Consider the following 16,470-nt stretch of genomic DNA (forward strand, 5'->3'; position numbering starts at 1 on the left):
TCACCTGTTTAGTCCACCCACTGCCAACTGGCCGAGTCCCTGTCCTTGCACTGAGCCTGCTGCTTGCTTCTTGCTTGTCTCTGAACACAGCTCTGATCACCCCGCTGTTAGGCCTGTTCCTGACTGGTCCTCCTGGAAATCTTTTTTGGCTAAAGGTCTCCCACCAGATCTGTGAGTCCTGTGGGCCTGGAGCTATGGGAGAGGGAAGGGCTGGGTGTGCTAGAGAGAGTCAGTAGGGAGGACAGTTACGAAGGAGATTCGGGATAATTCCAGAGGAGAATTCCAGAGGAGCTGGGGCCTAGACCTAGATCAGAGGCTGAAGCCTGGGCTAAATCAGGAGCAAAGGGAATGGAACCCGGTTGTGTTTAGAAACTGGGATTGACAGAGGCCCAATTGAATCACATTTGTTTTTATCTGGGCTGAGAATGGCAATATACATTCACTCTGGGATGACACTAAATCCCCTTTGCCTGTTGGCCATAACCAGAGCCTTTTCCAGTATGGGATATAGGGTAGTTAGTTATAGGCTGTGGGGCTACAGAGCCAGTGTGCGATTGAGCTGGAATTTGGTCTTTGGATATTTCCGACAGACTCCTCTTCCCAGGCTCACCATGTCTGCTGCACCAGGCCTCCTGCACCAGGAACTGTCCTGCCCGCTGTGCCTGATGCTGTTCGATGCGCCAGTGACCGCTGAGTGTGGCCATAGTTTCTGCCGTGCCTGCCTGAGCCGCGTAGCAGGCGAGCCTGCCGCAGATGGCACAGTGCCTTGTCCCTGCTGTCAGGCACCCACGAGACCACAGGCGCTCAGCACTAATTTGCAGTTAGCACGTCTCGTGGAGAGTTTGGCTCAAGTGCCCCAAGGCCACTGCGAGGAACACCTAGATCCGCTGAGCATCTACTGCGAGCAGGACCGCACACTTGTGTGTGGTGTGTGTGCCTCACTCGGTTCTCACCGTGGTCACCGTCTTCTGTCTGCCGCCGAGGCCCACGCATGCCTCAAGGTGCAGGACCCAGCAGGGGTTGGGGTGGCGTGGGACAGCTGAATAGAGTGGGGTCTGACTATGCATTGATTTGCATTATGAGCTTCAGAGGGTTGCTAAAGGAGGGCGGGCAGGGCTCGGTAGCCAGGGGAGGAAGGCCACAAGAGACTTCTAGCTGAGCAAAGCCCACAGGGACCCGCTGGGAGCAATGTGCAGAATAGCGCTTGCCTGGCGGAAGTCCTCCAGCAAGCCTAGAAATGTCGAAGGGGAATCTGACCAAATCGTGGTGTGGCTGGCACATTGAGACTGGGTTACTACCTGCTGCCCACGTGCTCTTAGGTGATTTGGATGGACCTGCTAGATAGGCATATTTGCGGGGTGGAGTATCTGGTAAGACTAGCATGTTAAAGGTGAGACCAGGAGTCGCAGAACCTGGGTGTCCAGTTGTGTACTGTGCATGGCAGAGGTCCAGTCATCCCTGAAGCTGCTAAACTTGTGTGAGCCTGACATTCCAGAGTAATGTGGGAAGGGCAAGGCACATCTGGCCAAGGCTCACAGTGGGTAGGTAGTACCAACTACAGAGATGCCAGTCCAGGCTGCTGTTCTAGCTGGAGCTAGAACACAGCCCTTACCCAGTCTTGCTATTCCGAAGTTGCACCAGGAAAAAGATCCAATTATAGTCGAATGGACATGCCAGGGTTTACATGCGCCCACAAGTCATGCATATCACAAATTATTCTATACACAGGGTTCTGGCTTGTATGCCACCATGCCTCAAGAAGAGGGCATCAAATCGAATTGTAGATGGTTATGAGCCACCATGAGGTTGCTGGGAATTGAACTCAGGACCTCTGGAAGAACAGCCAGTGTTGTTAACCTCTGAGCCATCTCTCCAGTCCCAAGGCATCACTTTTCTCAACACATGGCCTTCACTTCCCAGGCCTCGTCTCACAGCCCGCCTTCTTGTTCCTGCCTTGCTCAGTGTGGTCTTCTAGCTTAAAACAGGAGCCTGTTGCTTAAGCAGGCGCCCAGTTTCCTCTTCGCTGACCCCAGGACTCTAAACCTTGCTCATTTTTATCTGTGAAGAGAGACTAGGACCTGTGAAATAGAAGTGGGTCAGGCTTCTGGAAACTTTTAAAGGGCAGATGTGGAGCTCCAGTTTCAGCCTAGCCCTAAGCCTTAGGAGGTCCGAAGAAGGAGACCCTAGAAAAGACCAAAGGAGAAAGGGCACAGGAAGGCTCTGGGACCTGATGTCTGGAGTTTAGGCAAGTTTGAGGGTTGGGTCAGGAATCCACTTAGCAGACTCAGAGTGGTTGGCGGAGTTCCTCGGTCCGGGGGCTTACTGCTTCCTGAAGCTGTGCCACCCATTCCTGCGTACCAATGGCTGCAGCGTGGTTCGGCGCTGTAGTCCTTTAAGTAGAAGGCAACCGGCCTGTTGGTGAGGTTGGTGGCATCCAGAGGCCCAAGCTCCTCTCACTTCCCAGGATGTGTTGAAAGTCCTCGAGAGCACCACCAGCTTCAAGCTTGAACTTCTGAGTCAGCCAGCTGTCAGGCTCTCCAGCACCTTCCACATGGTGTTTGCCATGGCTCAGCCCTTTGACCCTCTGCCTGCAGGCACCTTGAGCAATCAGGCTGGCCTCAAGAGAGGTCGTCTGAGGTGGAGACCGATCTGGCAGCTAGCCCCACGTCTTCCTCTGGGGGAGTATTCCTCAACAAACACCACCCATGTTAAGTGTCCCCAGGGGAGGTGTCACTTGGTTGAAGTGGGGGTGTGACTGTTCCCATTCTGCGTGGGAGGAACCTGAGGGAACAGGGTGGCAGGAAGGCAGAGGTGACTGTGGCAGGAACCTTTCAAAGCTCCGTGTTTGCACTTCAGGGGTCCCTAACCAGTCCACAGCGGGTTCAGCGGATTCATAGTGCGTGTGCACATTGCATTTTCCGTTCTGAGCCCATAGGATGTAAAGAGGCTGACTAGGGCACCAGGCTGCCTGGGACTGGGTTTTATGTAAGGGACAATTGCATCTTCCTTCTCCTTCCTCCTTCCCTTTCACTTTCTCCTTCCTCCCCTTCTTTTTCCTCCCCATTTCCTTCCTCTTCTCTTCCTTCTTTACTTCTCCTCTGAGACAGGGTATTATTGTGTAGCTCAGGCTAACCTCAAATTTGTGATCCTCCTGCCTCAGGCTTCCAAGTGCTGGGGTTACAGAATGTACTATCAGGCCTAGCTTCATTTCTTTTTTCATACATCCTTCACTCATTTCTGGAAGCCTGCTGTGTGCCACGCGCTACACTTTCCAGTTTGGTGGTGATCTTGTGTTTGGATCCTTGCAAGGACCTCTCCTGGGGTTAACTCCTTGCTGGTTGGGTTGGGGAAAGTAAGGTCAGGGGGAGTTAATAACAGAACTAGACCATGGCTGGCAAAGGTGCTAGGATGAAGTATGGCCAGGCACAGAGGCTTGCAAATGTACTGGGGGCTAGGCAGAGGGCTGGAGAAGGAGCTGGCATTGAGGGAGAAGTACTGACATCCAGATAAGGGTGTTAGGAGTAAGTTTTCTGCCAGCCTGGTCACACTGCTGTGCCATTCCCAAATAACACGCAGAGACTCTGTATTGGATAAAATGCTGTTGGCCTGTTACTAGTTTCTTATCGGCTAGCTCTGTCTTAATTATTAACCCATTTCTATTAATCTAAGTATTTCCACGTGGTCTCATTTTACCGGAGAGAGGGGCTGGCATTCTGCTCTCTCTGTCTTCCATCTTGGAACCCATCCTTACCACTTCTGGAATCCTCCTTGTCTCCTAGTTCCGCCTATCTTGCTTTCCTATTGGCTAGCAGTGCTTTATTCATTAACCAATAAGAGAAACATATTTACAGAATGACATCTCTCATCATAAGGGGGCTGTTGTTTTGGGGTGGCACTCTTAGCATCTCTTTTATCCTGTCCCCTAGACACAGCTTCCACAACAGAAACTACAGCTGCAGGAGGCGTGTATGCGAAAGGAGAAAAGTGTGGCTGTGCTGGAGCATCAGCTGGTGGAGGTGGAGGTGAGGGGCTAAGGGTGGCAAAGCCCTGGGGCTGTAGGCCCAGGCTGAGGAGCCCTAGGCAAGAATCTCTCATCCCTGTCTATCTCAGGAGACAGTGCGTCATTTCCGGGGAGCTGTCGGGGAGCAGCTGGGGAAGATGCGGGTGTTCCTGGCTGCCCTAGAAAGTTCTTTGGATCGTGAAGCAGAAAGAGTTCGGGGTGAGGCTGGGGTTGCATTGCGGCGGGAGCTATCGAGCCTGAATTCTTACCTGGAGCAACTGCGGCAGATGGAGAAGGTGCTGGAGGAGGTGGCTGACAAGCCACAGACAGAGTTCCTTATGGTGAGCACTGCAAGACCACCCCTCCCTGCCTCCTGGTCATGGCTCAGGTTCCAGAGACCTCAGCCTCTTGTCATATGTGGACCCCAAAGCCCATAGCAGTGAAGGGATAAGCTAGGACTTCATGTCAGAGTTGGGTCTCTGAACTGTTGTTCAGATTAAATAGTGCTTAAGTGTCTTAGTGGAACTGTTTATGTCATAAACGGTATAGGCTTGTAGAGCTACTGGGACAGTCTTGTAACAGGTGGATATATGTCTCTGGGATAAGGAAGGGCACCTTTTTATGCTCAGATAAAAGTTAATATCCAAGAGCAGTGTTGAGTCCTGTGTTCTTTTGGCTTTTCTGATCTTTCTGACCCCACACTGAACCTTGGTTACCTGCTTGTTAGAACTCCCAGAGTCCCTCCTCCCTGCTTTATCTCCATTCTCATTTTCTCTTTCTCCAGAAATACTGCCTGGTGACCAGCAGGTGAGAAACTGTCTCTTTCTTCCCCTGAACTTGCTTGTGCCAGTCTTTCAGAGACACCCTCTGCTTCTGCTTACAATGTGCTTTCCACCTCACTCAGCTAACAACAAGTTCCGTGCACTTTGTGTTAAACACAGAAATGAAACAGCCTTGGTCCTTACCCCTGGGGACCTCATATACTGGTGCCATGGTGCCACAGATGTGGACAGGCCACAGGTATCATTTCAAGACTGCTGGGAGGGAAAGGGGGGGGCAACGGAGACTTCCCAAAAGAACAGACACTGGAGCTGAATCCTGGAGGAATGGGCAGGAGTTGGGGAAAATAACATTGCACATGCAGACTGGCCTTGAACTCACCTGGAACTAATGCTCTTAGCCTCTTAAATGCTAGGATTATTGATTGGCATGTATCACCATGCCAGGCTTAGGTATTTTAGAGAGTACATTTTATATGCAATTGTACCATATACATTCATAGTGTCATCTTCATCTATTTCCAGGTTTTTCCATATTCTCAAACAGAAATTTCAGTGCAAGAGTTTAAGGCAGGGTTGTGATGTGAGGAGATCATGAAAGCCCCTCTCCTAATCTGTGTCCTCTTGTCCCTGAAGTAATTCCTTCTACACCCCCCCCCTCCCCAGCATCAGCTCTCCACTCTTCTGTACCCAGGCTGCAGAAGATTCTGTCAGAGTCACCACCACCTGCAAGACTGGATATCCAGCTGCCTGTCATTTCAGATGACTTCAAATTCCAGGTGTGGAGGAAGATGTTCCGGGCTCTGATGCCAGGTACTGAGAGGGTGGCTCTGGGTTTGTATAACGTGGGGTTGGAGAGAGGCCCAAGATACAGGGAGCAGCCTCCCAATCCCACCTCAGAAAGCCATGGGAGAGGATCCTCTTTGCTTTTTGGATCCTTCCTCTAAGCTGTGAGAGCCTGGAGTTTACAGTGGGTAAACGACAAAGGAAAGCACCAGCTGACCCCAAGAATGCTACTATGGCTGCGTCTGGGCCACTGACTGCCCAATGCTCGCCCAGTTACCATAGAGTTGAAGGTGCCTACTGGCTGGAGACTGAGATTTTGGCAAAGTTCTTGGGACCCTTGGCACAATACTGCATCTGACACTGCCTCTGGGAATCTGTGGCTGGGATCCAAGAGCTCAGCTTCCTCTCTTAGGAGCTAACATTTCTAGGTGCCCATAGGACACACACACACACACACATACACACACACACACACACACTACATGTGAATGTTGTCTTCATGTTCACCTGTATGCCAGAAGAGGGCATCAGATCCCATTATAGAGGGTATAGTGAGCCACCATTTAGTTGCTGGAAATTCAACTCAGGACCTCTGGAAGAGTAGCCAGTGATCTTAGCCGCTGAGCCATCTCTCCAGCCCTGGTTTATTAAAAACTTTTAAGGCTCGGAGACTACATCAAGACAGACAGAACTCGGCTTCCTGGCTCCTGTTCTGGGCCTTGGGAGTTTTTGTGGGCCTCAGAAAACACTCATTTGGTATTTCCCGGTCCTGCCCACCAAGTGTCTCACTATACAGCTGAGCAAATGGGAGTGGGCGTGGGGAGCATGAGAAGACTCCAAGGTCTCTGAGTTGGTTGGGAGCAGGAAGGCTCTGCAGAGCCAGCCTGACCATAGTCTGTTTGGCAGAGTTGGAGGAACTGACTTTCGACCCCAGCTCTGCTCACCCGAGCCTGGTGGTGTCCCCTTCTGGTCGCCGCGTGGAGTGCTCGGAGCAGAAGGCACCACCAGCAGGAGAAGACCCGTGCCAGTTCGACAAGGCGGTGGCGGTGGTGGCTCGGCAGCTGCTGTCCCAGGGCGAGCACTACTGGGAGGTTGAGGTGGGCGACAAGCCGCGCTGGGCCCTGGGCGTGATGGCAGCTGACGCTCCCCGCCGAGGCCGACTGCACGCGGTGCCCTCACAGGGGCTGTGGCTGCTTGGCCAGCGCGATGGCAAGGTCCTAGAGGCGCACGTGGAGGCCAAGGAGCCGCGGGTGCTGCGCAATCCCGAGAGGCGCCCGGTGCGCATCGGCCTCTACCTGAGCTTCGCAGACGGTGTACTGGCTTTCTATGATGCAAGCGACGCCGACGCGCTTGCACCCCTCTTTTCCTTCCACGAGCGCCTGCCCGGGCCGGTGTATCCCTTCTTTGACGTGTGCTGGCACGACAAGGGCAAGAACTGTCAGCCGCTGCTGCTCGTGGGCCCTGACAGTGAGCAGGCCTGAGCTCTGACAATGGTCCTGAAGGCGGTGGGAGTGTTTAGATCACCGTTGTCGGGCTTGGGAGTGGGGTGGGCGGGTTTCTAGGGCTGAAGACTAGGCTGAGGAGTCGTTAGTCTCATAGAGTTCAGAGAAGTACACAGGTTGGGAAGGACAGGGGACCGACCGTGAGGGATAGAGGGATAGGGTGATTAGTCAGATCAGTGAGGAAATCTTGAGTTTAGGCCAAAAGTTCTGGGAGGCAGCTGAGGTTGAGGGAGGCTGGGGAGAGGGTGGATGGGATTTAGTGGAGGATCTTGGGAAGTCTGTGGAACTATGGTCCCTTCAGCTCTGCAACCCACTCCTGAAGGCCCCTCTTCCTCAAGGCTGCAGATTGCCCTTACCTGACAGGTTTTCAGTTAGTGCTGAAGTTTAACTGCCTTCTCAAAACCCCCAACAATCCTGACAGTGCTGGAGCATTACTGCCATCTCAGCACTCAGGAGACTGAGGCAGGAGGACGGAGAGTTGTAGGTGGAAGTTTCTGTCCAGTCTCACCTCCCTTAAGTCTTAAAAACACACAGAGGCTTATATTAATTATAAACGACTTGGCCCATGGCTCAGGCTTCTTATTGGCTAGCTCTCTCTTAATTACTAACCCATTTCTACTAATCTGTGTATCTCCACATGATCTTGGCTTACTGGAGATGCCCAGGTCTCTTGCTTCCTCAGCAGCTACATGGTGTCTTCCCCTGCGACTCACTCCCTGCTTTCTTCTTCCCAGCATTCTCCTCATCTGGTAGCCCCGCCTTTCCTTCTGCCTGGCTACTGTCCAATCAGCATTTATTCATCAACCAATAAGAGGAACACATATTCACAGCATACAGCAGGACTCTGTCACAGACAAACAAATGTGTACAAAACAGTGATTTGATAGGACATTACTGTGCTTCTGATGTAATAGACCTGGGGGAAGTCAAAGAAGGCTTCTTGAAGCTGGAGGGATAGCTCAGTAGTTAAGAACACTTGCTGCTCTTGTAGAACATTAAGGTTCAGTTCTTAGTACCGACACTGTGGCTCACAACACTCCAATTGCAATGGATCTGATGGCTTCTTCGGGCCTCTGTGGGCACTTGTGGTACTTAGACATATGTGCAGGCAAAACACTCATACATGTTTTTTAAAAAAAGATTGCCTCTATAGCTCTATTTCTATCTCTCTTTGGTGACAAGGTTTTACTGTGTAGCCCAGGCCATACTAGAATTCACTATGTGGCCCAGGGTAGCTTCAGAGTCTTGACTCTCTCAGCCTCTGGAGTGTTGGGGTTTTAGGTGGACATTACCATGCCCTCTATCAATGATGGTTGCTTCTAACACTTTTCTAAGTAGTTCTGTAGCTGCTGGTTCCCTGCGATCACACTGAGAGCACACCACACCATGACTAGTCAGCTGTAAGCGTAGAGAGGCATAAGTCCAGATACATTTCCTGGTTCAACTAACATTTAAAATCTGCCTGACCTAGAGGGGAAAAGGAAGAAAGAGAACAATCCTTAGCCCTCCTCCCTTGCCTCTAGAACATGTTACCATTTGACACCAAGGAAATCCTCCATGTTTCTCACCAAGAGAAAGAGCTTGACATTGTCTCCCTGTGGGCCCTGCTGCTGGTAGTAAATAAAGGCTTTCTCTGGGACTCTCAGAACTGGCTCCTTCCAGCCTTCCTGATGGCTCAAACTTTCTTGGATTCTTTTTTTCCCTCAAGACAGAGTTTCTCTTTGTAGTACTGGCTGGTCTGGCCTCAAATTCAGAGATCCACCTGCCTCTGTTGGAATTAAAGGCATGTGCCACCACACCCAGCTACTTTCTTGGATTAAAAAAAATGTGCATGTGTGTATGTGCATGCGTGTGCATATGTGCCTTCACGTGCATGAGCACTGGAGAGCAAGCAAGCATTTCTGGGAGATAGAAGTTGATGTTGACTATCTTCTTTGATTCTTCTCTATTTTATGTATTGAGGCAGGGTCTCTTGCTGCACTCAGAGCCAGAGCTTGTCAATTTGGTTAGTCTGTCTGGACAGTTTACTTTGGGATCCCCGTCTCTCCTCCAGACTGCTGAAATACAGTTGGCTTCCCTGCCCACTGGATATTTCTGTACATCTGAACGTGGTCCTCATGCTTGAACAGCAAACACCTCAAACTCTGAGCCTCTCAGCCTTCTCTTTTCCTTTACCACACATCCTGCTGTTTTGCACACATCTGTTTTGAGATAGAATAAAGAAAGGCTGACTTAGCAACTGTCGCAGATGTCTCGGCACGGGTGTGGGTTCACTCTGGTCCATTGAAAGAAGACTCAGAGACAAAAGTCTCCATTCATCAGGTACCACAGTTTTCCAGGTTTCCTGAACCAAGTTTTACATAAGCTTTTTTTTTTTTTTTTTTTTTTTTTTTTGAAACAGGATTTCTCTGTAGCTTTGGAACCTGTACTGGAACTAGCTCTGTAGACCAGGCTGGCCTCAACTCAGAGATCCACCTGCCTCTGCCTCCCAAGTGCTAGGATCAAAGGCATGTGCCACCAACACCTGGCTTACATAGGCTTTTGTATCCTTGGGAAACTTCCAAACAAAGTTCACATGGGGGACAAGCGGTATCTGGTCAACAAAGGATGGATTAAGCTAGGTGCTAGCTCTCTGGAGCTAGGCCAGGTGTGGCCCCATTGGGGTTAGGACTAGTTGCTGTCACTCCAGTGCCAGGGTAGCAGGATACTGCTTCAACCAATTGCACTACATTCTTTAACAAGTAGCAGAGCTTTGCAAGATGGCCCCATATGCCACCTGTTTCTGTAAAAGCTTTCTGTGCAGAAAGCCAGGCTGCAACTCCATCTTGGGTGGTGATACTGAGCACCTCAGATTATAAGTTCTCCTCACCCTGTAGGAGCAAACCAGACCAGGAATTCTGTCCTGTGGAATGTCTGTCCTGGGCTCCAGCATAAGGCCCAAGAGACCTGCATAGACAGTGTTTGCCTTTTCTTGATTTCTACCTCAAACTGGGCAAAAGAGCTGTCGATTGAATTGCCACAACCCCACTTTCCACTTCCCTCCCATGCATGGAACAGCACGTGGCCTTTACCAGAAGATGAGGGACGCTGGCACCATGCTCTTGGGCCTCCAGAACTGTGAGCTATGGAAACCTATTTCTTTATACATTGCCAAGATTCAGGTAATTTGTTATGGCAGCAGAGAATGGTCTAACATAAGTACTTCTCCGTGGGAAAGCTAGGAGCCCAGAGGGACTGGCTGCTGAGACATTTCTTATGCCTTCTGATGTCTTTTCATAGCACAACAATAAATCCACATGTGCCATGTTTAAACTGGAAAACAAAAGCTGAGAGCTATTATGTCAATACTTTTGCTTTTATTATTATTTATTTAATGTATTTTATGTACATGGGTGTTTTGTCTGCATGTACATCTGCATACCAAAAGAGGGCATTGCTATGTGACTACAGTTTGTAGACAGTTGTGAGCCACCATGTAGATGCTGGGGATTGAGCTCAGGACCTTTGGAAGAGCAGCCAGTGTTCTTAACCACTGAGCCCTCTCTCCTGCCCAGTGCTGATGGGAGATGTCTTTTGGTAAATGTGTTTCTCTTATTGGTTAATGAATAAAGTACTGTTGGCAAATAGGAAAGCAAGATAGGCAGAACTAGGAGACAAGGAGGATTCTGAGAGATGTAGTGAAGGAGAGTCAAGATGTAAGGACTTGAGAAGGTCCGGGACCCTCTATCTTGTAAGATAAGACCACGTGGAAATACTTAGAGTAATAGAAATGGGTTAATATTTAGGACAGAGCTAGCCAATAAGAAGCTCTAAACATTGGCCAACAGTTTTATATCTATACAGCATCTCTGTGTGTTATTTGGGGCTGACGTGACTGTGGGACCAGGCTGGCGGGAAAACTACTCATAACATAGTGCTTTTGTATTTAATATCTAATTTATGTCACAGAACTGGGCCTCACAACAACTGAAGATTGTGTGGCATCTTATGCTGGGGTTCTGGAAGCCTCTGAGTGTAAATGAAATGATGTTAACTTAAAAAGTATTTTACTTTGTGGTGGTGGCACATGCCTTTAACCCCAGCAGTTGGGAGGCAGAGGCAGGTGGATCTCTGTGAGGCTAGCCTGGTCTATAGAGTGAGTTTCAGGACAGTTGGGTCTACAAAGAGAAACCCTGTCTCAAAAAAAATCTTTTTTAAAAATTTTAACTGTGTGTTTATATACATGAGTGCAGTGTCTTTGGAGGTCAGCAGAGGGCATTGGATCCCCTGGAACAGGAGTTACAGGTGGTTATGTGAGCTGCTGAGTGGGTCCAAACCCCAGTCTTTGGCAAGATCAGTATGTGTTGAGCCAGCTCTCCAGCCCCTGAAATGAGCTGGAGGGAGCTGAACTCACAGGGTTTGCTTACATTAGGTAATTTTGGGTTGATGTGACTAGAACATCTGACAGAAGCAGCTTAAGGGAGGAAAAATTTGTATCTCATCTACCCCCCGACTTCCTCCTCCTTCCTGCCCACCTCTTACCCTTCTGTGCCTTTTATCACCTTTCTACCTTCATGTAACATATGTTCTATCATTCAGGCACTTCCTTAAAAGTTTTACTCTTCTCACGTTTGGCTTTCTAGTTTTATGACCTTTACATACACACACTTGACAATATATATATATATATATATATATATATATATATATATATATATAAATTAAAAGTTAGGATCCATGTATGAGAGAGAATGTAAACTATTTTTCTGTTGTGTTATTTTAATTTTCTTCTAAAAATCACATCACTAATGGGACAAGCATTCAAAACATAAGCCTGGGGCTAGCAATTTCACTCAGTTGGGTTTGCATAAAGCCCCCAGGCTTGATCCTCAACATCACACAGATATGGTGGTACATACCTGTAATCCCAGTGCTTGGAAGGTGTGGGATGGAGACTAGAGACCAGAAGTTCAAGGTCGTTTTCCAGTAGAGGGAGTATGAGGCGAGCCTGAGCTACAGGAGACTGTCAAGCAGGAAGAAGAAAAGTGACAAGATGATTTGGGTGGTACCTGCCTGTTGTCAGCATTTGGGAGGCTCAGAAGGGCCCTGAGCTACTTACTGAGCTTGAGGCCAGTTTGGGCTAGAAAGCCTGTCTGTCTCTATGAGCCCATAGGGGACTTTTCAGAACCAAACTACAGCTGCAGCCTTGGCATCCTCGTCCTCCTTCCTCCTGCGGTTGATCCCTGGCACCCACATGGTGGATGGAAAGTGCCAACTTCCACAGGTTGTCCTTTGACCTACATATGTAGCGCTACATATGGCACATACGCGTTCCCCCAACAAAATAAATAAGCAAATAATAAATAAAAAGAGAAAATCTAGCAGAATTCATCATCACTTCTAATTTATAGAGACCTCAATGGATAAGGGAGGCAATCTATCTCCTCTCTCTCTGTGTTTATACTGGAGATCAAACCCAGGGTCTCCTAATGCTAGACAAGTGTTCTCTCACTTACTATACCCTTTCCCAGAGCCTCTCCTGGCTTGCTGCTCTGGCTTCTTGAAGTCAACTTAGAGGGCCATATGCTCTCATGTTTTATGACTTGAACATGTTTGTTGAATGCTTGGTCCCCAGCTGGAGGCATTATTTTGGGGTGTTGTGAAAACTTTAAGAAGAAGATGAGGAAGAAGGGCCTAGCTGGAGGAAGATCACTAGGGGCATGCCTTTGAAAGTTTACCTGGTCTCTAGTCATTTCTTCAAGCTCTGCTTCCTGTCCACCATGAACTGAAGAACTTGTCTACCACGTTGCTTTGCCCAAGCACAGAAGGCCAAGCCACCATGCACCGTGCCCTCTGAAACCATGAGCCTAGTGAACCTTTCCTCCTGACTCATGCTAAATTCAGCTGTGCTGGTTAGTTTCTTATTACTTTATTTTTCTCTCAACATGACCTAAGCTAGGGTCATTTGGCAAGACAGACCCTCAATTGAGAAAGTGCCTCCATCATATTGGTCTGTAGGCTAGACTGTGGAGGCATCTGTGGATTTACTGCCTGATGTGGGAGGATTCAGCCCACTGAAGGTGATGCCACCTCTGGGCAGGTGGTATTGGGAGGTATAAGAAACTAAGGTAGCAAGCCATGGAGAACAAGCCAGCCAGCAGTGTCCCTCCCCTGCCTCTGCTTCAGCTCCTGCCTTCAGGTACCCGCCTTGGGTTCTTACCATGACTTCCCATCATGAAGGACTGTGGTTGGAATGTGTAAGTCAAATAAAGCTTTTCTTCCCCCAAGTTGCTTTTGATCATGGTGTTTATCACAGAAATAGAAACCTAACTAGGATACTGATTAACACACAAAAAAGGTGTTGGGTTTATCAAAGCTGACCCAGACATACATTCTCTGCCCAACTCTCCCACTCATTTATCTTTATTATTATTGTTATTTGTTTATTTTTCCCTTAAGATAAGGTTTCTCTGTGTAACAGTCTTGGCTATCCTGGAACTCATTCTGTAGACCAGGCTGGCCTTGAACTCACAGAGATCTACCTGCCTCTGCCTCCAGAGTGCTGGGATTAAAGGAGTGTGCCACCACCACCTGGCTTAAATTATTTTTTTTTAAGATTTTTTTTATCTGCATATACACCTGCATGCCAGAAGAGGGCATCAGATTCCATGAGAGACCGCTGTTAGCTACCATGTGGTTGCTAACTCAGGATCTCTGGAAGAGTTGCCAATGCTCTTAACCTCTGAGCCATCTGTCCAGTCCCTCTTTATTGTTTTTTAGCTATGTGCATGAATATGTGTCTTTGTGAATGTGTGTGGCCAGAGGCTTTGGATCCCTGTGGAGCTAAAATTATAAGTGTTTTTGAGTGGGTGCTGGGAGTTGAACTCAGGTTCTCTGCAAGATCACTGTGTGTTCTGCATTGCTAAATGGTCTCTCCAGCCCTGACTTATTGTGACACTTGTGCACTGTCCCCATCCCTGCCCCACTTCTGGCAGTCTCTCACTGTCTGGGCAGAGACCGATCCTCCTCCCCAATCCTGATTTTCTCCAGCGTTCACTTGGTCTAGGGCATCTCATGTGTTCTTACCTATCTAACTGACACACACATCTCTTTGCTTATCTGGACATCTCAGCTCCTCCTCGCCATCTGTATCCCACCTTTCAGAAGACTCCAGTTTGGAAGCTGACACAAGCTGTTCAGTTCACGACGGTCTCTAAATCCTGGTGATGAGCAACAGGCTCTTCTCAGGCCTCATCTAGGCTCTCTAACTTCTGCGACCCAGAAAGAGACCTCTGGTCTCCATATGTAGCCCTGAGCCTTTCTCAGGGTGAGCATTTAAGCACAAAAACCGTGTCTTGGGCTGACATACCTCAGTTAACAAGAATAGTTAGCCAGAAGTAGAACTGCAGAAGCCAAAAAAAAAAAAAAAAAAAAAAAAGCAAGGTTAGTACTTTTAGAGACTTTTCCAGAATTATAGACTTAATGAATTGAGTCTTTGTTTCTATTTTCTCAGGCAGTGCTGTCTACATTCTGAGTTTTATAGCCCGAGTCATACTTCCATCACGGAGTCAGCTGTGCTAAGTTCTGGAGGCTGCCTAAGTTCTGGGGCTGTGTTACAGGAGTTTACTTGTTTTGAGCTTGGGGAGCCCGTTATGGTGGCAGGAGGTCAAATGACTTGAATAAGGACACTGGAAAGTACAGTACTGGCCCTGGCCCTGTCACTAGGAGATCCTGAAGCCGTATGGGTAGCCCACTATAGGCTGCTGGTCTATTGTGAAACACTGTTCTCTGGGCATGACTAAGCCATTACCCTTTTGAACTGTGTTTCCTGGAAGGAGACCTGAATAAGATTGGGCCTATTACAGAGTGGAGGAGGGGCTCAGGAGCCTGGCCTCTCCCCAAGCTTTTATAGACGGTTTATGGGCTGCTGGAAGGAAGGACTCACCATCCCCCCAGGGCCTGAAGACATTAACGGTGGCTGGGTGTAGGAGACCTTTTCTTCAGTAGTTGTGTCTAGGTTGCTCACACTTGTGTAAGTCACCTCCCACCGTAGTTACGTTCATTCTTTCATCGTTTCTTTGGGCTGTTGTTGAGGAGAAGGTGTTTGTCCTTATTTTCTCAGGAAAAGGCCACACAACAGGACTTTGATGAATCCTTAGCTTTGGGCTTATTTTTTCTTTTTGGTGCTTGGGATAGAGTCTAAACAGCATCGTGTGAGTGAGGTTTCCCAAATCTTCTTCAACTATCAAATATCACTTTTTTTTTTTTTTTTTTTTTGACATAGGGTTTCTCTGTGTAACAATCCTGGTTTTCCTGGAACTTGCTTTTGTAGACCAGGTGGGCCTTGAACTCACAGAGAACCGCCTGCCTTCTAAGTGCTGGGGTTAAAGGAATGTTCCACCACTGTGGGCCCAGATATTTCTTCCTATTAATATGATAAAAAAGAAATAACAAATATATTATTTCAATTTTTTTCAATTTAAAATTAAATTTTCCATTTCATTATTTTAGATTATAATTAGAACCTTACCCCTCCTTTTCCCTCACCCAATCTTTCTATTCACCCCTCCTTGTTCTCTTTCAAATTCATGACCTTTCCCATTAATTGTTACATTCATACACGTACATGCATATATATTCCTAAATACATACACACCACCTGCTCACTCTGCTTTTTATCACTCACATGTATAATATGTTATCTATTTGTTCTGGTACTGGGAATGAGGAATGAAACCCAGGTCTCACTCATGAAAAGCAAGTTCTATACCATTGAGCACTACCCCAAACTCCAAGCAGGCATTTTTCTTATTATTTCTTTTTTTGTTGTTGTTTGTTTTTGAGATATGGTTTCTCTGTGTAGCCCCAATTGTTCTGGAACTCGCTCTGTAGACCAAACTGGCCTCGAACTCACAAAGATCCACCAGCCTCTGCCTCCCAAGTGCTGGGATTAATGGCGTGTGCCACCACCATCACCTGGCTATTTTTCATTTTTAATTAATATATGACTGTTGTACATATCAGTGGGGTACAGCACAGTATTTCTTTGTGGATTAAACACATTAAAGATTCCTTACATGAGGCTCAGAAATGCAGTATGTTTGAATGTGTTAATAATAAACTCTGAGTCACCGATATTATGTCAGTGTCCCATTAAGGGAAGAAATCAAAGCATTTCTCTTTGGTGTCACTTAACCAAGAGCCAGCCTGGATTTGAATTCTCTGCTTCATTATCCCGTGTCTCTCATCCTCTGTCCTTTGTTTGAGGCCGAAGCTGTGTTTCCCTGAGAGCTGCCTGGTGACTGTCCCCATGCCTGTGTCTGGTCTGTGTGTCTGACCCTCACAAAGGGCTTTAATCTGTCTTTATTGAACAGTATAGGAAGCATCTCAAGGGGAGGGAATGAGGATATTTTACAGAAATCTT

The 16,470-nt window shown here is 48.0% G+C and overlaps 1 protein-coding gene across 1 annotated transcript; it reads left to right on the forward strand.

Moving 5' to 3' along the window:
• Trim72 (tripartite motif containing 72) lies at positions 1–7,053 on the forward strand. Its single transcript, XM_051193109.1, has 7 exons — positions 1–171; positions 591–1,001; positions 3,927–4,022; positions 4,111–4,341; positions 4,785–4,807; positions 5,474–5,592; positions 6,472–7,053. Exons 2-7 carry the CDS (start codon positions 612–614, stop codon positions 7,044–7,046), a joined length of 1,434 nt encoding a protein of 477 aa, XP_051049066.1. The 5' UTR covers positions 1–171; positions 591–611; the 3' UTR covers positions 7,047–7,053.
• Positions 7,054–16,470: the final 9,417 nt, after the last annotated feature.

The sequence above is a fragment of the Phodopus roborovskii genome, unplaced genomic scaffold (genome assembly GCF_943737965.1).
Source record: "Phodopus roborovskii unplaced genomic scaffold, PHOROB, whole genome shotgun sequence".
Lineage (NCBI taxonomy): Eukaryota > Metazoa > Chordata > Mammalia > Rodentia > Cricetidae > Phodopus > Phodopus roborovskii.